At 41.6% G+C, this 23,873-nt stretch overlaps 1 protein-coding gene across 1 annotated transcript; it reads left to right on the top strand.

Moving 5' to 3' along the window:
- Nucleotides 1-4,250: 4,250 nt before the first annotated feature.
- Nucleotides 4,251-23,255, top strand: CPLX4 (complexin 4). Its single transcript, XM_049796236.1, has 3 exons — nt 4,251-4,578; nt 7,707-7,794; nt 21,437-23,255. Exons 1-3 carry the CDS (start codon nt 4,412-4,414, stop codon nt 21,662-21,664), a joined length of 483 nt encoding a protein of 160 aa, XP_049652193.1. The 5' UTR covers nt 4,251-4,411; the 3' UTR covers nt 21,665-23,255.
- Nucleotides 23,256-23,873: the final 618 nt, after the last annotated feature.

Below are 23,873 nucleotides of genomic sequence, written 5' to 3'. Positions count from 1 at the left end.
AGTAAGAATTCCCTCATTGACCATCATTTTCCCTCAGCCAGGAGCAGTTTCTCTTAACAGGTGGAGTAGAGGAATCTTTAATTGAATCTATTCAAGCTGAGAAAGCCCTAAAATATTTATTTCTCTTTCTGTGCAAGTGATCTAATGTTTCAACTTATATAAAAGGCAACATTCTCTTCTAGGGGGATGAAGGCGGGGGGGAACGACAAGTCTTTCGAAGAACATCTAGATACTTCTGAATTATGTGGTTGGAGTTGTCTGCTGGGACTGTGTTTTGGGAACATACTCTCGAGAAAAGGCTGGGAGTTTGGATGTATGGCTGCCTATAGCATTTTTGCGCTGGCCTCCCTGTTGAGGCTTTTAGATTTTGCTCTTTGATGTGCCTGTTTTGAGACTCTGAATTCTATTCTGGGGTTGGAGATGCCTGTGTTCTTTGGGTATGGAACACCGGTTTTTTCATATTGCCCACTTCCATCAGATAAAACAGGAACTGAGCCTTTAATTTTTATTGCACTTAAGCTAGAGGGAAAGGATGTTGATTTAAAGCAAAGTAAGTGGCAACATGAGTACTTAATTAGCAGCTGTCCATATGTTTTCATTAAGCCTGTGATCCCTGTAATCAACAAAAAGTGGTAAGTGGTTTTGTAACTTCAATATAGGCAGTGGTTAAAGTCCCTGCCAGGAACAGGTATTATTCTGGAGGTACTGGTCCTTGTTGACACCCAGGGTAGGTGCTTAAAACTTGATGCTTTAGGTATTCTGTAAGCAGTTGGTTCCTTACCAGTCTGAGTGTTTGTTCATTATTTGTATACACAGATTTGTGATAAATATCTAAACCCACAATGAAGTGAGCAATTTGCTAGCTATGTAATGTCTTCCAAAGTTTTGTCACTAGTCTCTTTTGTGTTTCTCAGTGGTTTCCAGTGCCAGTAGGGCAGGTAACTTTTAAAGCACTTTTTGTTGTCTTTGATTTTGAATCTAACATTGGAAAGCCTTTTGCTGTTAGGTGGATTCACGAGTCCTCTCTCAAGATCTGGAGGGCAAGATCTCTCTGGTTCTCAGCAATCCCTTCCCAAGCCAGTTTTCAGCTTTCTTGCCTTCTCAGTTGATTCTGTGAAAGCATCTGTTTTAGGCAGAAGGTGGTGTTAGCAACATTTCTATAGGTATCAAAGTCTACAGCCAAGACTTATGCCCAAAGTTAGGGAAGCTTCTCTTTGGTAAAGACCAATAGCACAAAGTTTAACAGATACACTTCCCATACATTTAGAGAAGGCTATGGGACCTAATACTGGAAAAATCGGTGCTGCATGTTGTATTTGCAAAGTGCACAGTACAGACATACTGGTGCTCCCTGTTCTGATTAGGAGAATTTTAAATAAAGATGAGCCAACCACTGCAAGTGGACTTGAGAGGCATTTGGCACTAAGTAGTGATGTTGTGGGTCAGCATTCTAACATTTAATTGAGTGGCTGTCAAAGCACAGAGAAAATGCTAACAATCAAAAGTTATATGTAGCTGATCTTAAACTTCTCTTGTAGCATGCTTTTCTGTGATGCCTATTGTGCTGTTACTGAACTGATGCATTTTAGGATTAGTGCATAAACAGTGCCAATATATTACTTTGACCTGTTCGATGATGTTTGCAAGCTGCTGAAAACCTCTGTGATCTGTATGTGGTTCATGCAGTATTTCTCGGCCCCTTTTGTGCTGCATACTTGTGTTAAGATACAGCTTGGCTGTGCAGCTGAAGCAGATTGAGAAGATGATCTTCCAGCTTCTGGTGTCCACGTTGCCAGATTCTGTTCTTAGCTTTGTGTTGTAAGCAGTGGATGGAAAGGTCAGCAAGACCAAAACTTTTATCCGGAGTTGTGATGCCCTCTTTCTCTAGCTACTATCTATTTCTAGAGATGCCTGAATTGACCGAGTATCTTTTCCATTCACTTAGGATTTTCTGTCTCTGACTCTTCCACTGTGTTCTGAGCGGTGTGGGGCAAGTCACTAATGTGAGTCAGGCTGTAGTTCAGGAACTAGGGATTGTTTTTTTTTTTCAGGGGCTTGCTCTCAGAGCGGTATTTAACTCAGATAATTTTCTAGAAATAACCCTTTCTTTTAATTTCCTCCTTTTAAAGTTGGCTGCATAAAAGAGAGGGGCTCTTGTGGTCTTGTTCTGGGTCATAGGGTTGCCACTACTGCTCAGCAGTCAGAGTGTTCATCCGAAGACTGTCGTGCTTCTGAAAGAGATGCTAGATTAGGCCTGTTTGCAGGACTTTTCAAATACCAGCAAAGTGAGCGATGTCTTGGTTTTAGCAGAAGGCAGAAGGGTTGCAGGTTAGAACCATCCCTGCTTGTCCATATTGTCTCCAGGCTGGGAAAATGGGATAAAGGTACCATTGAGCAGAGTTGGACAGCGCTTACCAGAGGATACAGTCACACGATACGGTAATAACATAGGTCGTGCCTATTCTGCTGGAACTAGCATGCCCGCACAGCTACAGCTGACCTGCAGTGGGCCCACGGCACTAGCTAGTTGTCAGCTCTTTTGAACAAACACAGCCTTCTCTAAAATGCAGAAGGATGGGAAATAAGGGATGCTGTCAGCCACTCTACTCTTTGAATGCCTCAGAGAGGCAGCAAACTGAGCCAAGGAAGTCTTTGGGCATAACAAAAGTCAGACTGGTTTTGCCACGTCCATTTTGAAGTAACTGTCTGAGGTAGGAGCAGTCGTACCTTATGTATAAACTTAATGCTGGATTTTTAGTTTTTAAATTTTGCCAGATAACAAATTTTATTTAATTTTATGCATTCAACTTCGGACTAATGCGTGCTCAAGTTTAAAGCGTTCTCTGCTTAAATTGGGATTAGCTATCTAACGTCTGTGATTTCAATTCTTAGCCATTTGGGCAAGTACAATACAGTTTTTGTAATCAAGGTCAGAGTTGGTCAGATGTAAAAAGTTGATTCTTCCCACAAATTCTTGCAACTTCCTGCATAGTTCTGAAAATGCACAGTGATTATAAAAAACAATTTTGATTTAAGAAAAAAGCTTACTAGGTATTTGTAGTATATCAAAGTAGTTTTGTTGTGATTTGGAATTTGTGTTTCTGAGTGATACTCTATTTCAAAAAGAAATTTAAAGTTTCTTGTTTAATCACTAATAATCCAGGATTACAGAACATCCTGCTTTTTTTTTTTTTTTTTTTTTAATAGTAACAGGTCTGCTTTAATTAGAAAGGCTCTAATACAGATTAAGGCATTAGGCAAACTGGAATCCTCCCATCTCTCAGTGAAATTATGAGAGTGCTGGGAGAACCATTTAGATAATCAAAATTACAGAATGTTTCATTAAGGTATGCGTAGTCAGTCATAGTAGGATAAATGCTCAAACCCCAAAATCATGAACTTCTGAGACCTAGCAGATTATTTTCTTTCCCAAAATAGTCTATGATCTAGGTAGCAGATCCTGCAAATCTTCACCTGAATAGACCTGGTGAGGCTAATGATGTGAATAAAAGTTTGAAAGATGAAGGCCTACACAAGCAATCCACAAACAAGAGATATCAAGGCTGTATTATACCTTACAGAATCAGTCAGATTAATTTCTCTTTGCTGACAGTTAAGATTAAAAGCAGTAGGTATTCTGTGCAGCACTGGTCAAAGTGGAGATCTCATTGGAGACAGCCTGGGGAAGAGTTGAAATAAACCCTAAGGAATGAAAAGTAGGAAGAAGTGATTTGCTTTTTTTGTGATTACTTTCTTGAAAAAAAAGTAATGATGGCAGTAATGCCCCATTCATCTGTGAGAAGACAAACCAACCGTATGAAAAGTGGATGAAGAAAAATCATTCACTGTACTTTGTCCAATGTGATAAAATATTAATGGATAAAAAGGATTGGGTTTTTTGCTTAATGCAGAATTCTAGTTTTCAAATCTCATTTGATCATGTAAATCCAAAAAGTTTTCTCCTCAGTAGCCCAAATTTTACAATTTTACTATGGCCATTTAGTCAACCAGGCTTTTAATTCACATCTGTTTTGTTCTAGGGAATGTTTTAATTTCTGCGAAAGTGAGAGTTTCAAGACTGAAGAAATCAAAATGCTATTGCACACTATAATTGATTTTTGTGTGTGTGCGTACAATTAGCTTAAGGTATTAATATAAAAAGTAGGTAGCTGCATCTAATGATTTTTTGGGAGTAATCTGAACCATCTGCCTCTAGATATTAAGGAGTTCACTCTTTAATCCAGATTATGGCTGACAAACTGGTTTTGGCATTCACGTTTCACTAGCATTGTGCCCTTGAAGAGCTGATGTGGCTGTAGAAACTCTCTTGCTTACAATTGTTGGTTTTGAAAACATTTTTGGTTTGGCTTTCTTGTAGTTGTTTGCTTATAGCTCCTTTTTTCTTGAGAAGATGGCCTTTCTAATGAAAAGTATGTTGAGCAACCAGGTAAAGAATTTGGGACTTGGAGGTGGAGGGGAAGAAAACAAAGAAGAAAGCACTCCTTCTGATCCAGCAGCAGCTGCAGGAATGACCAGAGAGGAGTATGAGGAATATCAAAAGCAAATGGTTGAGGAGAAGTGAGTACCTGTTCCCTTATTATCAGTATGGGGCTGATGCTTGGTATCTTTGTGCAGCTAAAAATAACCCAAGAAAAAGCCAAGCATTCAGCTCTCTTTTTTTTTTTTTTTTTTAAGCAGATGAATCTTTGCTAAGGAGACTTTCCAAATTAAAAGTTCACCAACTGGAAATGATAAAATATTACATTCTCCCTTTCCCTCTCTCATCCAGCAACTCTCTCCTAACACTTTCCTGCTATCTCCACACCATGATACGCTGGATTCATTCCTAGTTGATGTTACTTTAGCTATCAAATTTTTCCATAGGTGCAAAGCTGTTTGTAGTGCAGGAGTTAATTCTAAAATGTATATGATTTGTTCTCCTAGAACTCTGTGTGGAGTACACTTTCAATACATAATCTTTTTTTTGTCCATATTTATTACGGCAGACATGAAAAAGTAATGAGTGCTATGTTCAATGGATGATATTTACCTAGAGGAAAGGTTTAAGATGGTTATTTTTGTAGTTGCATTTTCAGTTATTTCTTCTAAAATCCACTAAATAAGGCAGAACTTTTCAACTGATTAAATCTCAATTTTTGTCTGTAATTAGAATTGCTATAACTTTCTGTGTTTAAATATCAAAACAGAAGTAAAATAAAGGACTTAACATGTAGGAGTTCAAATCATGCATAATTATAAATAAAACGATTGACTTTTAAATCTCAAATGCATCTGTTCCTCTAATGGTCAATTACATAATGGTTGTGTAAATCCTTCATGTAAGATGATTATAGGTGAAAGGTTAATGACTGATGGAATTTGAGGTATCCAGGTCTGTATTTAGCAGCAGCCATTTCTATCATAAAACCTCGAATAGGTATCATTTGGTTTGGAATAAAATACAGAATGTTTTGCTATGCATTTTGTCAAGGGATATTTAAAAGACAAATAACCACCTGCTGGCAGGAGGATGCTTTATTGAGACTGAGAAGCAAAATGGGATTCCTGGGATAGGGAAAATGCTTGGAAAAAGAATTATTTCTATAAAGTTTTCTAGTGTGGCATGTGTCTGTTACATGCTGAACTGTATTGAAGAATCGGTGCAGGAGTACTTCTGAAAGTACAGTTTGGAACTATAATAGGAACATCTGAAGTACTTTCAAAGAGAAAAAATTAGCTCAGGACAGTGCACACTGGTGTGGTTATGTAAATGCGTGTCAGAAATCCTTGTCACGGGCAGAGCATCTGTTTCAGGGTGCTCTGGATTTTACCCAGTTTTCAGCTGTACAAGAGTGGACATCAGAGAAGCTGAAGTGCCTTGCTGGAGTCATACTCCGGCAGAGTTTGGCCTTTGATGCATGACCATCCTGGCTTTGGGTTCTTCTCAGGTTTTGGGTTGGTTTGTTTTCTGTGTGTGATTAAACACACAAAAATGCACAGATTGCTGTTTCTCAGAAAAATATGTGATACGCAGGAACAAAAACGTGGCTTGTGCTGGCAGTCTCCCGCATGGTCACATAGAATTTGCTTCCAGCATCACAAGAGTTTAAGCAAGAGGGGACCACCAGTTTTTGCTGTACGTCCCAGGTTCTTGACTGTCCCGCAACTATTCCTATACCTGTCTCTTGTTCCTACAAAGCTTCGTGTTCCAGGGGATAATTAGATCCTCCAGAACAACAAGATGTAAGATTAGGCCAGACGCTATGGCCTAGGCAATGGTGGGAGATTGGCTGAGTGAGTTTTGCCAGGTCTTCCCATGATGCCAGGACAAGTGAAAAGCTCAAATCTGACTGAGCAGAAAATCCCCTCCTGCCCCTCAGGTTCATAGGACACCTAAAGGGCTGTGTAGTAATGCTGTGTGCGCTGCCCTGTGGGAACACATCCCAATACCCATACTATGGCTGCTAACAGCTCTTCTGGAGGAGTGGGCAACAGAAGAGAATGGTTGAGAGAGAGGGAAAATATGCCAGAAGGGCTCAGAAAATCTCCTTCCAATCTTCCCATCAATGACTGGCTGAAAGAAGTTTAAGATGGCTTCCAGTTAATATGAACTTTTGGGGTTTGTTCTTGGGTTTGGTTGGTTGGTTTGTTTTTAGAGAGAGAGAGAAACCCAAAAACTTATCTGTGGAAGCAGAGGAAAAATATTTAATCTTGCAAGTACCTTTATGTGACAAAACACCTATACTGGAACAAAATCAATTTTGCCATAGAACTTCTATGACAATGCTTTTGTGAAAATAAAATTGGGGGGGGGGGGAGGTGAATGCTATCAAATGTTACCAAAAATCTTTGAGGAGGCACATTTTGCAAATAAATACATAAGTAATCTAACCAAAAGTCATGCTGAACAGGTCTTAAATCTAATGAAAGCATTTTGTAAAATCACAGACAAAAGAAGTACTTTTCCACACAGGGAAGCTTTGGAATTCCTAGCTGTAGGATGTTCTGAAACAATAAAGGAGGCAGAAAAGACCAGGAAAATTCTTAGATGACAGAGGCCATCCAGGGCTATTAAAGACAATGATGTAGAGCCAACTTCCAGCTCCAGTACCCTACACCACTGATTTTTGGAAGCTGTGCAGTTTTGATACAGGATGATTATCCTCTTCTTAAATTCTTTTTTTTAGGTATCCACTACTGTCTACTGTTGGAGATGGGACTCTAGGATAGGTAAACTTTTGGTCTGACCCAGAAAGACTATTCTGCCATTGTGTGTGTAAGTTGTTATACTATGAAAATGTCATGTTTGTAGAACAGGAGTGTTGGCAAGGCAGCTGCGTCTCTAAGTGCCACAGTGGAATAAGCAAGGAATAAGTGTAACTTTTCTGTTCCGCTTATTGTAATTGTTCATTGTTATAGTGAGCAGTAACAGCTAGTACAGGTACAAACTCCTGACAAGTAGTATTGGCTTACCCTTCATTCTTCACAGGACTCTAGGGAACTGTCCTGAGAACAAGCTTGGGGTACAGGAGGTCTGGACCCTTAGCATTACTTTATTGATATCACTCCTTTTGTGCCTTTGGACAAATTAGATAACTTTGGGAATATCTCCTGTGTGTAGCTTTTTGCAGCCAAGTGACTGATTCAGTGTAAAAAACCCTGTATTTTATTAGTATCTTGAAGAAACATTTTTTTCTGATTTCCAGGATGGAAAGAGATGCAGCATTTGCACAGAAAAAAGCAGAGCGAGCCTGTCTGAGGGTTCATCTGAGAGAAAAGTACAGACTCCCTAAGGTAAGCTTGTCATTCATGATCTCATCTAGTTCAGTGGCCAATTTTGAAACAAACTGACTACCAACGCAGAGGTCTGAAAATGGCAAATTGCCTTCATTAGTAGGATCCCACTGCAGCTCAGTACAGAAATGGAAGAGGGCAGAGCCATGGTTTTCCCTAGTGACTGCTTCTTTTAAACCCTTTTTTCTCTGCTCAGTAGATGAATCTAATGGAAAGATTCTTGTAATCCCTGTCTATACTGTCAGATCTGAAACAGGTGACTAGGCAAGTTGAGCACCTGGTCTGATTGTGTCTCATAGTTAGTACACATTCTTAACTTAGCAACATGCAACAGTTGGGGAAAAAAAAAGCTCTCAGCAAATAAACAAAGTCCGCAAAAACTCCTCTACAAGCTGTATGTTTGAGTTCTGCTAAAATTCTGAAGGCTCATTTTTACTATCTTCTTCCAAGAAGTGCAAGCAAACTGTCCACTCTTTTTTCTTTAATGCTCCTGACACTGTCAAATATTCCCAGGAAAGCTAAAATACAGACAACAGAAGCTTCAAGCAACAGAGAAATCTGGGTGTTTGTTAAAAGCAGGCAGCAGCTGCAATAGCTTCTGGATCATGACAGAAAACAAATTTCACATTTAGGTTGATAGTATTTTCCTGATCTAAAAACACATGGATACAAACAAGGATAGCTCTCTACTGTATTTAAAGTGTTTTCCTGGTTTAGAGGAAAGATTTGCTCCTCTGTTGTTTTCTGATTGTCTTCCACATTTTCAGGGATTTAACTGCAGAAGTCTTGTTTATCAAAGGTTTATCAAGTACAGGCTTTAGCACTAAGCCTATACTAAACATCCACAGATCTTGCCTATTAAAAAAAAAAAAAAGTTAAAAAAATTTTGGAACTTGAATATTCTGGATATTATTTCCTGTCACAAGATGGTGATGCTTCTATAATGCAGAAAGGTGGTATCTCTTCCAGGAACGTGGGCTGGTGTTGAAGTGAGCTAAGGGAGTGAGAGCCAGAAAAGGATTCTGCAAAAGAATCAGGGAAGATTAGCCCAGAGCAGAAACATTAAGTGAATTCTTTGCATTCATTTTAACTGCAGGACTGCTATGAAGGTCCCTAGATAGGTTTCCCTACGACAGTCTCTTTTATGAATTTTCTCAGCTAAGTGTTCTTGGAGGAGGTTGTTAGTGTAAAGTACCCACTGGCTCTGGTGTATTTACCCAAGAATTCTGAAGAATTTCAAATTATGAATTGCCACACTTACTGAGGCATGTAGTCTATCATTTAACCTCAGAAGATGGGAAATGTGAAGACATTTTCAAAAAAAGGCTCCAAGAGATATATATACAGGGAAAAACAACAAATGGGTAACTGACTTCTGTAAGGGAAATGAAGGAAAACTGCCTAAGATAGCTAGCAGATATACGGGCAAAAATTATACAATGTGAAGAAGAGAAATAAGACTTTTTTGCCAGACAGCCCAGCCTTTCAAATCTATTAGCATGCTCTGAAGGGATAACTAATTGTAAAGGTGTAAATGATAAGTTTTATTTAAAAAAAAAAAAAAAAAGTTGGACAAATTCTTTCCCCAAAGACTTGTTAAAGAAAACAAACTGTGGTAGGGTGTGAAGGAAGGTCCATTAGGTATTGAATATTATTTTCCATTCATTTTGAAGAAGTGACTGAAGACTTGTTTGTGCAAATTAGTGTCGGGGCCTTTACTACTATGCTTTTAGGGGCTCCCTAAAATTTAAGATTCAGCTCTGGGCCACAGAATTGAAAGGTTTTGTGTCTGTCCATGACTTTCTGGCACTTGGTTGTGGTGGGTGGGTACAGCCCACTTGTGCTTTTCAGTTTTGTCCAGAGTGGGTTGCACTGTTAGCTCCAACACAAAGTAACTTGTGGTTCTGTGCGTGGAAAAGTTGTTACTGTGTTATTTTGTAAGCTTCTTCCAGGGCAGGAGAGAGGTAATATGGGACAGCGTAATCTGTATAGGGGTTTGGATCGTGCATCTGCTCTGAACTACTACTGTGAAGATGTTAACGTTTTTAAAGATTTTGTTTATATCTGACAAGGAAGCATTTGGTGGTTCTTGGCAGTTTGAGAGCTTGTTTATATTACGAGTACTCACCTGTCAGCTCTGAGTCATTACCGTTTGTTTTCTGATCAGTACTTTCCAGTGCTTTTCTGATTAATTAAAATGGAGGAAAGTAAAGAATCCATCTCGTCTAAATTTAGCTGCTAAAAAACTTAGTACTTAACCCAAGCAAGTCATTTAGGGACTCTGTCACCAATGGAAAGAGACCAGCACTTTTAGGGTCATCTATCCAAACTTTCCAGAAAGTGTTTAAGGTGGAGTTGTGTCACCTTCCAGTGGCATTTGCCTCCCTCTCAGAGGGAGGCCAGGTTGCTACCTTGGACCAGACAGCTGAAGTCAAGTGAGACATATTCCGCCCCTAAGACCCTGGTTCTTCCCATGCTGTAGCTGGAATTAGCAGAACAACCTGATCTTTGATTCCATGCTCACAAACTTGAGCTTGAATCTGAACTTAGTGTGGCCGTGGAGGGCCCTGGATTTCTGGATAGGGTCCCCAGTCGTTGCCAGCTGGATGCCCTCAAGTGGAGAAATGTAGGAAAGATATGCAGGAAGCTGCTGGTGAGGGACAAAAGAACAGGAAAGATGAGAGTGTGATCTCAGTCTTACTGACGGGAGAGTGAACAGACGGGGATTTTGGTGGCCTTGCAACTTTTGACCTGGTTCAGCAGCTGCTGTAGAGCCCTACTCCAATGAAATGAATGTACCAGAAGGCACTAAAGTCTCCTGGAGATTAAGGAACTGCAGGTTGGAGGGTTGTCTTTACTAGAATCAATGCTGTCTTGAGCAGAGTTATACATAGTTTCCAGAGATCGTGTAATATGGTTCAGAGTCTTCTGAGAAGAGAGTAGCATCTTTGTTTCTTGGACTTACTGAATTATTCTACTATGTATGTGCATAACATTTATTGACTTCATGTTCTGATCTCTCGTGCTTCTTTGGTTTAGCCTAATACACTATGTTACTCTGCACCATCGGCACCATGACACAGGTTCTCCGGTCACTGTTGTTGACTTGGTAGATTTACCGGGAAAGGGGGATAGATTTAAGAGCTACTTCCTTCCACCCTGACACAGACAAGTAGACCATGTGTTCCCATAGCCTATGATACCAATGAGAGCCTTCCCTCTGCTAAAGCCTGGGTTGCATCCGACCCTGAAATTGAGTCTGTACGTAGGCAGTGAAACAAAGCTTATTTCTGGAAAGTATTTGGAGTCTCAGGTTTGCATAGGCTCCTTATTCATAGATTGTTAAAAGGTCACGTGAGTCCTCCCAGGAATAACTAATCTTAGAACGCTGGTAGTTTATATGCTATTAAACTGCTCTTAGCCTGATCACTCCTTCATTGCTTATAAAACATTTCTAAAGAGATTTATTTTTCCAGCTTCATTAAGATGTCCTTCACATACAGTTATGTCAAATACAACTTCAGTGACTTGCTGAAAATTTATCATTTCAGCAAATGGCTCCTGAAAATAATGGCTGTTATCTGGAGTTCTCCGGTTGCTTTTCCCTTTGCATACAGTGTTATAACTATCTGATCTGTGCTCTCTCTGTGATTTTCATTCTGTCTCCTGCAGCCAGCAGAGCTCGGGGCTTGCTGGTTCATTGGTCACATGAAGATATTGACTTCTTTGTGTTTTGGTGGCCTTTTTTGTATCACCTAGCTTCCAAATAGGATGAACTAAGATATGCTTAACTAAAGGCCTGGGTCCCTGCTCTGTGGAGCAGAACTGCAAAGGTATTCAGGTGCTGGACTCCAAGGGATTTCAAGGAAATTAAGAGCCTATATGCCCCTGTGGGTGTGAGCCCAGGTAGGCAGAAGTCTGATTATTATATCAGTGCAATTAAAATATTCTAGTAGTATATGGTTTGCATTTCCCAGACCCTTCTGTCCTGGGATGATGACCCTAGTCAAGGTTGAGAACTATCCATGCCACTTTTTAGTCTATATTAATTAAGCAGCAGTAATGAAATTAACTATCAACAGGGAGTTCAACACATTCAAAATATGCTCAGCTAACAAATTAATAATGCCTCAGGGTACCTCATTCATAATTGCTTAGGGTTACTGTCACAGAGATTACCTAACAGCAGGGAACCAAGAGTCAACCTGAGGCCTGCAGGCACCTACCTTGTTTAGGACCCAACTCAAAGAAAAGTTGAGGGAAAAGTCTCCCAGGAGCTGTCAAGTTTTGTGATTTTAGCTTTGTAAAAGCACAAGCATCGTGAAGGGATTGTCCGAGTCTGAAACACCTATCACATCTTCCAGCACCTACAAGAAGAATGTGTTATCCTGAACTGAGGAAGAAAAATGCAAGGCTGCACAGCTGCACAGATAGGCCCTGTCATCTGAAGGCTGCCGTTACCCTGATTCAGGCTATGTCCTTCACTGGCCATCAATTACCTGAAAACTTTCTGCAGTTTTTATCTGCTCAGCATTCACCTGAATACTGGTTCTAATTGGATGAAATAAGTTGTGCTATAAAAGCCGTTCCATGGCCCAAAGTTACCAATGGGGTAGTTGAAGATGAGGAAAAGAGCTTTGCAAACATTTCTTTTTATTGTACTATTTTGCAGGGGTTTTCTCATGGATTTTTTGGGGAAGTTATTAATAATATTTTTAATGGAAAGTTTATAACAGGTCTGTTAAAAAAAGGCCCCACCCCTTTGTAAAGGTGTTCTTTTCTGGAAACAAAAATTTCCAATGGTGACTGTAAAAAAAAAAAAAAAAAACAAAAAAAAAAACAAAAAAAAACAACATAAAAAAAACCACAAAACAAAAAACCCCACACCACAAAAACCCCACCAAACAAACAAATACCCCCCCACACACACTATTATTATAAAATAGTTGGAGATTTTTTTTATATTGTCAAAATTTTGATGTTGTAAAATATCACACTGAAACAGGTTTTTGTATGTAAAATTTCTGTAAAACCTAACTAGCAATACTAGACCTCCTCACACAAATGATTTGTTCTTGCCTTTTTGAACTGAGTGAGAAGGATTCAACCTGGGCAAAAGTATTAAAGATACCAAAGATACTTTGCATCCTTTCTTATCCTTGATCTGGAAGGAATTTGAGAAAATGAGTGGAACTGTTGGTCAAGATTTCTTAGCAATTTGGTTTCTGTCACTTTGTGTTTGCTGTCCAAACTTACCTCATTAAATTCTGTCTGTGGTTTAGTGGAACTTGGGTCAATGGCATTCAGTTCAAAAGTATTTCCTTCACATTAAGATGATCTATCTTGTTTTCTTGTACCTAATTTGCATTTTAGATGAACCAAAATATATTATGCTGTTGAGGTGGTGTTTTGAGACTGGGACCGAGAGCAGACCACTGCTCAAATTCATCAAGCCTTGGTCTGAAAACGAGATTTATCAGGTTTCCTGTCCTAGCTCTCTAGAGTCTCGCCCACAGATACCAAATTCAAGAGTCTGCCAATAAATGGGGCTTTCCCAGCAGACTATTTAAACATATTCCCACTATCTTCAAGGACTGATCTTCGACTTTATAGCCAGCTCTACACACGTCATCTCTGCTACCTTCTCCCACAGCGCTGAACCTTTTCAGGTAGCTCCTCCAGTTATCACTTTTTCTTCTCCTCAAAGTAAATCAATAAATTCAATCGCTCTTCTGCACATCCAGATCTGTGGGGACACTTACGTTGTTTGGCTGTCTGTGACCAGTGACCTTAACGGTTCCACTTGTTCCCTTTCCTTTCCGTGGTGCGTCTGGCCCTAGGTTAGCACAATCCCTCCAGCTTGACAGGAGGAACCAGACGTGAAGTGTTCCTTGTGCAGGATGCATTTTAAGAAGGTCTACCATTTGCCAGTGAAGGGGGTTTTGTACAGTTTCCTCGGTGCTCTGTGAATCTAGTGCTAAATCTAAACTCCTAAATGAGGCAGTGCTGGGACATACTCTCTAGTGCTGGAATGCCTATCTAGTGCTATCGTTAAACTACCCGACAGCCCCCAACACAGTTTTGGTCTGGGCCAGCCAGCCCCTTAGATTCCATTACCTGGCATGACCTTGGGAGCAAAGGCAAATATGGCTGAGGAATTTAAAACCCTGTATTAGGACCTGCAAGCAACGGAATCGAATGTTTATGCATTTTCTGTGACAAGCACAACTAAATACCAAAACATTTGCAAACATCTCTGCTGAACTGTTTAAAGAATTTCCGACTGAAACATCAGAAATACCAGAAGGAAAGGACCAAGCAGTCAAGCAATTACAAATTAACAAAGTCACCTGGGCTCAGAAAGTGATTATGTAATGTAAACATATATTGTAAATCCTGTATTTTTTTTCTACAGTGTTAGTTTGATGCCGTTTCTAACGCTGAGCCGTCAAAGGCCCTCTAGTGCCATATTCATGAAATTGCACCACTCTTAATCGTTTGCTTGAACGCTAAAGGCAAATTACACTTTAGACGCAAAGTGAATCAACCTTATGACTTCTTAGATAAAATTATACCATCTGTATTTAACCAGTTGGGCAGGCCTTATTCATAATCAGGGATGAAAAATGTATTTTTCTCTAATTTTGAAAACATGTTTTTTGCAACCAAAGCCTAGCTAACTGACTTTCCAAGAAAGAGAAGTGCTGTCTTAAAAAAGTATGGCAGAATGTTTTGAGGCAGGTACTGGGCGGGGGGGAAGCAAGGGAAAAAATGCTGTGGAGACACCTCAGTTAAGCTACCTCTACTTGCCCTCCCAATGTGTAAGTGTTGAACAAAGCTTTCGTAAGCAAATTTGAAGTGAATACAGTTCTACATAACACCTCATTTCAGATCAACACACTCTCTGTAAGAATTTTTTACTTTTAAAATTATTTGAAGGCACAATTTGTCATCTACAGCAGTGAAGGCATGTTGCTACACCTATAGCTTCTCATTCGAATGGCCCCTTTGAATGGAAGTATCATTAGCTCCGGAGTCTTTTGCAGATGGTTATCAAGGTCACACAGTCACTTGAACTTTGATCTCTTTTTCACTCCCTAGAGGTGTTGCTATTACGGCTGCAGGTCCCTCTATAGAAATGTGTGTGTCTGCACTGTGTAGTCTAACATTTCCAGGCATTATCAGACCTACAAACTGCACAGATCTGCAATGCATCCTGCTCATCTGGGATGAATCGAAGGTGCTGAGACCTTTCAGTCCAACACTGCGGTCCCCGGTGAACTAGACAGACTGTGTGTTGCCTGCGCGCAGCACGAGGGCCTGTGCCATCACAGGTCCTGGTGTAAGCGCAGGATCTGCTCCGTGTGCGTAAGGCTGACATTTGTTCCTGCAGCAGATGTGTTAGGAATATGTTGGCACTCACAGCTATAGCCTGGCATCAAAAAGACTAGAGAAATGCACCAGGGCTTCAGATTCACACCAGACAGAACATCCATCTGGAAGAGAAAGGGATATGCCTGGAGAAACGCAGATATATGTTAGTGCATGACCAGTGTCATATATAAGAAGAAGCAAGGGCAGATTATCCACTATGCTCTTCTGTATTCATCAGTTGCAATATACGATTTGTTCTGGGCCATGGGTGCTCAGCACAGTGACAAGAAAGAGGAAAACATATTCTGCGGGTGAGTTTAATTACAGAAAGATTAATTATGCAAAAAAATGAAGTACAAGATTTTAAGTGGTTGATTGGATTGTAGGCCTAAATCTCTAAACACCAGCATTTTAATTAGCAGCTGAGTAGTAAAATATCACTAGGCTTTGTTTTCCTTTTGGAGACATATGCTGAGCCAGCTACTGAACAGCATTTGCCCACGGCCTCACCGCACTCCGTGAGGCCCCAGCTTTAAATCCCAAGACGGGCTAGTTTCAAAGGCTTCAGGACACTTATGTGCCCAGCTGTCAACTAAAAGTCAGTGGAGCTGGGTGTCTCTCTGTGATTTTGAGTCTCCCATCTGTGGTGCTTTTTTCAGTTCTGAGATGGCGTTCGGGTCTCCACAGTCACCCTTGGCTGACCTCCAGTGAGCGCACTGCCGCTGCATAGCACCCAAGAGCATGCAATGGTGATCTGCTCCATCTTCAGCAGGGTCTTGACTTTGGTATACACTGAGTGCTCTTTGGGGACACATTGCAGTAATAACAGTAGAAGGCTTGCCTCCAAGGTAGGACAGGAGCTCTAAGCCAGCAAAGAAGATATTAAGGATGTACTTAGCTTTGCTGATTTGTGGCAGTTGCAAGTAAATGTTGCAGGATATGCTTTTCTGTGTTTGTGTCTTCCTATATAGCATTTCTTGGTTGAAGGTCTGCTTTCTTTTCATCAGCCCTTATGAAAACACATATCAGGAAGAAAATGAAATTATTACGTGCATGCTATATGTCCCTGAAAAAGAATTCAACTCTATGATACAACGTTATGGCAGCAAAATGCTCTCAGACCTGTGATAATGCATTAATTATTTTGAAAAATGAAAGTCATTTCAGGTAGCCTAGTATGGGATAGAACCCCTGAATATTACCAGTATCAATCACTAGCACACATTGTAAATGAAAGCATGAAATTCAGGACTAAGCAGGGCCCCCTTTTCAGTGCAAAATCTAAAGCTCCATGCTATCTGGGCCAGATTTATAAGAGAAAGCAGTCCCTTAATGAACCTAATCCTATTAACAGAATTGTCAACTTAGGTTTGTCATCAGAAGGATGTTTTTAGCCATGAGACATTTGATCTATGGGCAACTTTTTAATTTTCAGAGTATTCAACGCATCACCTGCAGACAAACCATTTTTTTTTTAATTATATAAATACATTAACAAATATTTTCATTAAAAAAAAAACACACCAAACTCTTCTATTCACTTACTGCCTTTTTCCTGAGCGGGGATCCAGTAATCAATTAACTTCTGCAAGGTCTAAACACAGGAGCTTGATGTGATGGTGCCTGTGATGCAGGAGAGGAACATCCAACCACAGGCTTGTCCAACCTGTCCAAAGATCTCATCTGCAGCATGGCAACCTCTCCCCATGGGCCCCACCACCCCTCTCATATCACTGATCTGCACATATATCCACCATGTCACCTCAAATAACACTACTCTCTGTCAAGAGTCTTGTTGCATCAGTGCCGTTCTTCTGTCCGAGTGTTGGGGCTTATGTGTTGTGATACATGAATTTCTAGCACCTCAGGAAGGGACTATGTCATCTGCTCCAAGCAGGTGGATCTCTTTCCCTAGTCAAAGCACTTCTGTGGGAACTGCTCTACAAGATTCTCAGTCACTGAACAGCAGAATGTATTTTTCTTCACTGATATTTAGAGGGAAAGAGTATTCAGATGCAATCAGGTGTCTTTTCAATAACAAGTGCTGCTAAAGACATTAAAAAGGAAAGCTTCTGGCCATGAAAGGGACATGTAGTCATGTAACCTCAAACAGCTCTTGCTCTATTGCACTGTGATGGGAATATTGTTAAGACTTGATTTAATGAATAGTGTCATTCCAGAATTAAAGGATTTTTCACTTGTGTGCAGCCATTACATAACCTCTAGCTGTGCCGGGGTGGGGGGGTATGCATATTGACCAGGCAGAAAAAGAAACTTGTCTCAGCAGCAGCTCGTCAGTGCATACAGGCTTTGGATAAGCATCTGAAAACAAGTATTTGCTAAGCTTCAAGAATTCTTTTGCTGATCTAAATGTTTTAACAGGCCAGCGTGAAACAGCTGTGGATCCACTGTGTTAAAACGGAGTCACCATGTGGATGTCCAGAGGCAGCGGGACCAGGATTGGTCCCCGAGAAGGTCCAGGCTGGGGCGATGGGGGACCCCAGCACAAGCGGTGCCCTCACCCGCAGGCACAGTCCTGCAGGCTCTGAACGCGCTGGGAAGAGCCGGGGCTAGCAGCAGGGTTCAGCGACAGCCCAGGGATTGTCAAGGAGGGCAAAGCATGGTCCGACATGGAAAACCAATCAATAAGCCAGGCTCAGCAGGGGACCACCTTGGCACGGGCACAGATGTGATGTAGCTGAGGGCAGGACTGGGGGCCTGGCATGAGCTGAAATGGGCTGCTGGGCCCTGGGGGCAAAGGGGTTCTCACTGGAGCCAGTTTGGGTGATGACGTGACGGTGCCTACAAGGCCCTGACAGCTGAGGTGTCAAGCAGCCTCCGCACAGCTTCCCTGTGCTCCAAAGTGTAACCCCTGTGCAGGGATGGCACAAGAGGGTGTTTGTAGGGGAGAAGGCTGGTGGTTCCAACCTGTGGCTCCGCGTACCCACTTGTAAGGTACCTGCAGCCCTTGGATGGCATGGGTCAATATGGGGCTGCTGTATCGCGTACCAAAAATCCCACTTGCAGGTCAAGAAAAGATGAACTCTGATTTTGTATGTAACTGCTGCATTATAGGTGGTGAATCACAGGATCAGGTCTGGATTCACCTACCTAGGGATCTCTGCACATAGGCATAGGTGAATTTTATGACAGGGTAAGTTAGACGTAAGGAAAGCAGTACATCACACAGTGATGCTGGAAAACAGTTTGGCCCCCCTGTGGATTGGTCTGTGAGCTTTGATCTCTTTCATTTACAATCAGACTTCATATAAACAGATCTTTAGACTGTTTTCTGCTTGCACCTGTGTATCATGTACGTATAAAGAACTGTGTATTATATTGCACCTGTAACAAAATGGATCTGATTCTGGCTATGTCAGGTGCATAATCAGGCTCAAAGAATATTACCAGGCACTAGGACTCTATCGCCTATGCTGTTGAATTGTCAGAATAGTGTCTGACCCAGTTTTGGCCTTGGCACTCTCCCAAGCAGTTCCCAGGGCCAGTTTGGGAGTTAGGACAGGCATTCCCAATAGGCAGTTAGATAGGACCACCCTGTTTGGTAAGGCGAGAGAGTTCAATAGCATCGCAGTGGGTTGTTCCAGGCCAGCTGGCCTTGGGGCAAGAGACCAGTGCCAGGCATATTTAATTTACTAGAATAGATGTTGCTTCTGTGTTCTCAGAGATCCTGAAAGGGCGGCTGAACACTTGCAGAGACCTGGAGACTATGGAGATTAAAGTCATCAGGAGAGAGGCCATCCAGTCCAGTGCAAGCTTGCCAGGGTCCAGAGGGGCTTTCTGTATGAATTTGTTAGAGCCCACAGCGTCAGCTGTCCTGTCCATGAGGTCTGCCTCTTTTGGGTGCTCTCTGTAGTCCAAGCTGAATGTATTCTGATGCAGGGTACTGTCTCTGTCACTGTCAGAGCCATGTCTGGCCTTGGGCAAGTAACAGTCCCCATGTGCATGCATGCTGGGACAGTAAGGGATCTGCACACCCTGCTCACACTCTGCAAGCTGCTGTCTGAAACTAACAGACATGATGGATTTCCAGCACCGCACTTCTGATCCTGACTTTCAGAATTGAGTACTTGGAGCTGCAGGCTCACTGTGTATTTGGACACTTGCAGCATTAGCCTGACTTTAAGAACATACTGTGGGAAAACCTTCTGGTCTCTCCTTGTGAGAAAACAAGCTTTAACTTATTTCCACCAGACTTAAAATAACCCAACAGGTAAAATCAGAAACTTAATCCTACATTTCCACTTAAAATCAAAATAACAGAACTAGATCTGTCAAATTTTAGAAGAAAACGAAGAGGCCATACACATCTTGTTCTTCTTGGCTTTTGTTGAGCAACGCTACCCTGTTGAAGCTCATACTAGGTCTATTCAAGGACAGGCTAAATGCCAAGTGGGTAGAAGCAGGTGACTTGTGCAGAATTGTACTGCTTTAGACTACATCTGAATATGATGTTCTTTGGTCAGAGAACACTCTGAACCCCCGAACTGTGTTATGCATCACATCTCAGACTTCAGTAGGACAGGGTCTTTGGCGCAAGAACGTGCCAAACAATTGCTCACATTGCCAAAGTGGCCTTGTGTGCTCTGTATGGGCATCTCTCCACATAACATACAGTAGTGTGCAGTGATGATGTCTTAAATTATAAATAGTTCTAAAGAAAAGAACATGTGTGATTGTCTGCTTAGGGGAACTTTTTCAGTAATTAACCCAGTATCCTTTTTTATCATCGTCTAGTGCTACTTGGGAGAATTTCAAGAGGGCTAACTCCTCTGATAGCCAGCACCGCCTGATTAAAAAGCTTAACATATTTTTTCCTGCTACACAATCAATAAAGAATACTCCTGCCAATTGCGATATTGTTTCTAGCTCACACAGATCTGATAGCAGCAACCTTGCCCAAAGGGGTCAAGAGATGTCCTCACCCACTTTAGCCACATAGTAGTAACAATCATGATACACCTCTCCATATTTTCATAAGAGATATGGGGAGAAATCAGGTTAAAGGGAAGTACAGTTATTGCAAATATAAAGCTCTTCAAATACATCTAACAGTAAATAGTGGCTATACAGTCAAGCACCCTGCCTGTCCTTGCTAGGGCCTGAAACTACACAAACATTGCTCATATATGTCCTTCCATTCATTCTTGCATTCATTCATTCATGCAAACCCAAGACCCCTCTCACTCTCAAAAAACACCTCCTGCTGACAGCATTGCTGCTTATTCATATCAGGCCTTTGCTGCTGTCATGCTTCATTTTGGAGATGTAATGAGGCATTAATGCTTATCTTTGATGTGTGAACTGTGTCAAAATACCCTGTTCTTCTGAGCTCTGGATCCATCAGAATCCACCATAAAATGTGAACAAAATCACCATTGTTTGAAAAATCGACACAGCCCCACTGATAGAACGTTTCAGCGGGCAGGCAGGAAGCAAGTATGTGTAGTGCTCACTGCATCTCAGCCCTTTTAATTGCTTAACCAGTTCCTTCTCCTGTCTCCTTTTGCTTTCTCAGACTTACACCCAACCTCCATCCTCTCTTTTGTTGTCTAAGTCCTCCTATTACCCCACTTACCAACAGTGCAACACTGCTCTGGTTACGTGCCAGGCAGCCCCTGCTCCTCACCATAACTCAGAGATGCCAACCAAAGACCTAGATACAGTTTAGACATGGTTTGGGGAAGATGGGGACATTTTTTGCAGTAATTCCTTCCTGAGTTTAATGCATCTTTCTTCAGGAAGGCTTCAGTTTAGTGCCGATACCTAAAAATACCCACCAACAAATGAATAGGGGAATGATAGCCACACAGTTTATCTAAAGCTATTGCTTCATTGACCAAATCGCACAACAGATGACAGCCTGGGCAGTATATTGCAGCATGTCTTTGGTGGACACAAATAACTTGTAGTGGATTTCCTGCAGTATCAGCATGTTACCACAGTTAACACATATGGCAAAGTTTCTAAAATGGCAAGTGACACTGAGGGCTTCAGTTCTGACACTGCTGAAACCCTTCAAAGAAGTATAACTGACGTTGCCTGAAAAATCTTAGCACTTACATGGGGGCTGAATGAGACCCTGAATTCACAAGTTACACCTAAAAAATTTGACTGGAAAACCTGTGCTTATGTTTCAGTTCTCCCTAGAACAAACTAACAGATGAACAAAAAAGAGACTCATCAGTAGATCCTGGGATAGCAGAAATACTCCCATGCATTATTTGTAATTTTCTGCTTTTTGTATCAGAGCGAATTGGATGAGAATCAAATACAGATGGCTGGAGATGATGTGGGTTTGCCAGAAGACCTTCAGAAGATGGTGGCAGAAGATCAGGTGGAGGAAGAAGACAAGGACTCTATCCTGGGACAGCTGCAGAACATCCAGAATATGGACATGGATGCGATCAAAGAAAAGGCACAAGCCACCTTCACCGAAATGAAACAGGCAGCTGAGCAGAAATGTTCTGTGATGTAGAACAGATACCACTATCCAACGGTTGTGAATTCAGCCTTGTCTCACAGGGGCTGTAGAGTGAGGGCAGGCAGAGGAATGCACTTAGCTCTATAGCATTAAATGTAAATATAGCAGAGAGAGAGAGAGACTTTAAAACCCTGAGGGGGGGTGTGTCTCAAAATTTATGTGCTGTGACTTTAGTGCAAAGTTAGAACTGATCCTCATTTTTTAACATAACATTTTTCCCCATGGAAAGAAAATGGCTGTAAAAAAAATAATATTGGGGAAAAAATGTGCCTTTTTCCATTTTCTTAAAGTGATTAAAATGCTATTAAATGTGTATTTTTTTAGCAAAATTGTGCTTATGATGCATAACACATAGGTAACCACTCATTTAATACTGCTTTCAGAAATAAATACGTATCTTTCTAATAAAAACATGTCTGTTTCAAACATTTTGAAACAAAACCAGTATTCAAATGTTGACATTTTCTGCAAAAACTTAAAAAAAAAAAAAAAAAAAAAAAAAGGTTTTGACCATCTCTGTATTAAATATAGCAAAAAGCAAAAAGTGAAGCATATAATTCTACAGCTATGGACGAAAAATGTCATCATATATAGAACTGAGTGGAGACTTGTAGGAAACCAAGGCTTGGTAGCTATCAACAAACCATGGTCAGTCAGCAATGCAGGCTTCTCCAGGCTGCTTTAATTTCACAGCCTCTCCATCTTCAAATGCAGTTCAAACGTCAAGTGAGAGCAGTGGCCCTCTGCTTGGCTGCTACGTGTGCCAAATTCTGGGGCTTGCGGTACCAGCAACTAACTTGTATAGGCTAAAAGGCACTCACCACATTTATTCTAGGAGTTACCGCTATACAAGGCTAAACATAAATCTGGCCCACCTGGAAGATTACGACAGGGCAGGGCACCTAAACCCTGAGAAAAAGCATGGGTTTCACTAGTGCTAAATCTGACTGAGTCTGTGGGACAGGCAGGGTCTGTCAATGCTTTTAGTTTCAGGACCAAGCAAGGGTTTCTTTGCTGTTATTCAGAGTTCTTTTCTGGGGAAAACCTAAGTGGGTGCTGGCCTGATTGCCTCCCACTCCCCAACAAGCAGAGCTGATGGTGGCTAACAGCTGGAGGAGCGTGGCCCCATACAGAGCAGCTGGCTGGTTGAGGGATGGCTACTCGCAGCAGCCTGCAGTGCTGCCAGGACCACCAGCCCAGGAGGCCCAAGCAGCCTGCGCAGGCAATGATGGGGCCAGCAGAGATCATCTCCACCAGCCGTGTGGAGCAGGGTCCTGTGGTTGAGGCAGATGCGAGCATCGGTCTGTCTCTGCACGTGCATAGCCACAGCAGTTATCATGCATGATAACCCACACAAGAGCTGTACAGCCCTTGCACAAGGATGATCTATACAATGCTACTCCTGAGGGGCTCAGACATTCTATAAAATGAAGGACTTTGTACATTCTCCAAGAGCTAGCCTGTGAATGAAATTTGCAAATGAATAGATGTAGCACCTTCCTACAGGTTTAAAAGTCTCTCTTTCTCTGTCTCCAGCCAATCAAGTAAAAGCATTCATTTTAAATGAATAAATGCACTAAGTATGGTTTGTCTCTTTTCTTTCTCTCTTTCCCCTCCTTCCTTCCTTCTTGCCTTCTTGCCTTCCTTCCCACCTCCCTCCTGCCTTCCTTTTCTCTTTCTGTCTTTTTACTCTTTTGTTTTTTTTCTCTCTCCTCCCCTCTCCTGTCTTCTTTTCTCTCACTCTTTCTTCCTTTATCCTGGCCTCAAGTATTGGTCTGTGAAGTGCAGAAGATACAATTACAATGCACTCCAGATGTGAAATCCACTCTGTACTGAGCCCCCTTTGCCTGGGTTGGGTCATGTCGTCCAGCCCCACAGAATGGTGGTGGCTCTGCCAAGCCCCAGTGAGTTACGGTGCTTTGAGAGAAGCTGGGGGATCCAATGAACCGGCTTTCTGTAAGGTCCCATCTCCAACAGGGAGGATCTGCTGGGGGTTGCAGAAAAACAGCTGGGTGACCCCAATATTAGGTACAGGGAAAACACCTGCCTTTGTATCTGGCGACATAAACCGTGTCTTGTAAACACCTTGATTGCCTCTATTAGCCATTCCCTGGGCGCACTCACCATGAGACGACTTAGTCATCCTATCTGGCAGTCCCAGCTAACACCTCATGCTGCTGCAGGCCCAGATGGAGCAAGGCTG

Source organism: Accipiter gentilis, chromosome Z (genome assembly GCF_929443795.1).
Source record: "Accipiter gentilis chromosome Z, bAccGen1.1, whole genome shotgun sequence".
NCBI classification, from domain to species: Eukaryota; Metazoa; Chordata; class Aves; order Accipitriformes; family Accipitridae; genus Astur; species Astur gentilis.
This window is presented reverse-complemented; position numbering and strand designations above follow the sequence as displayed.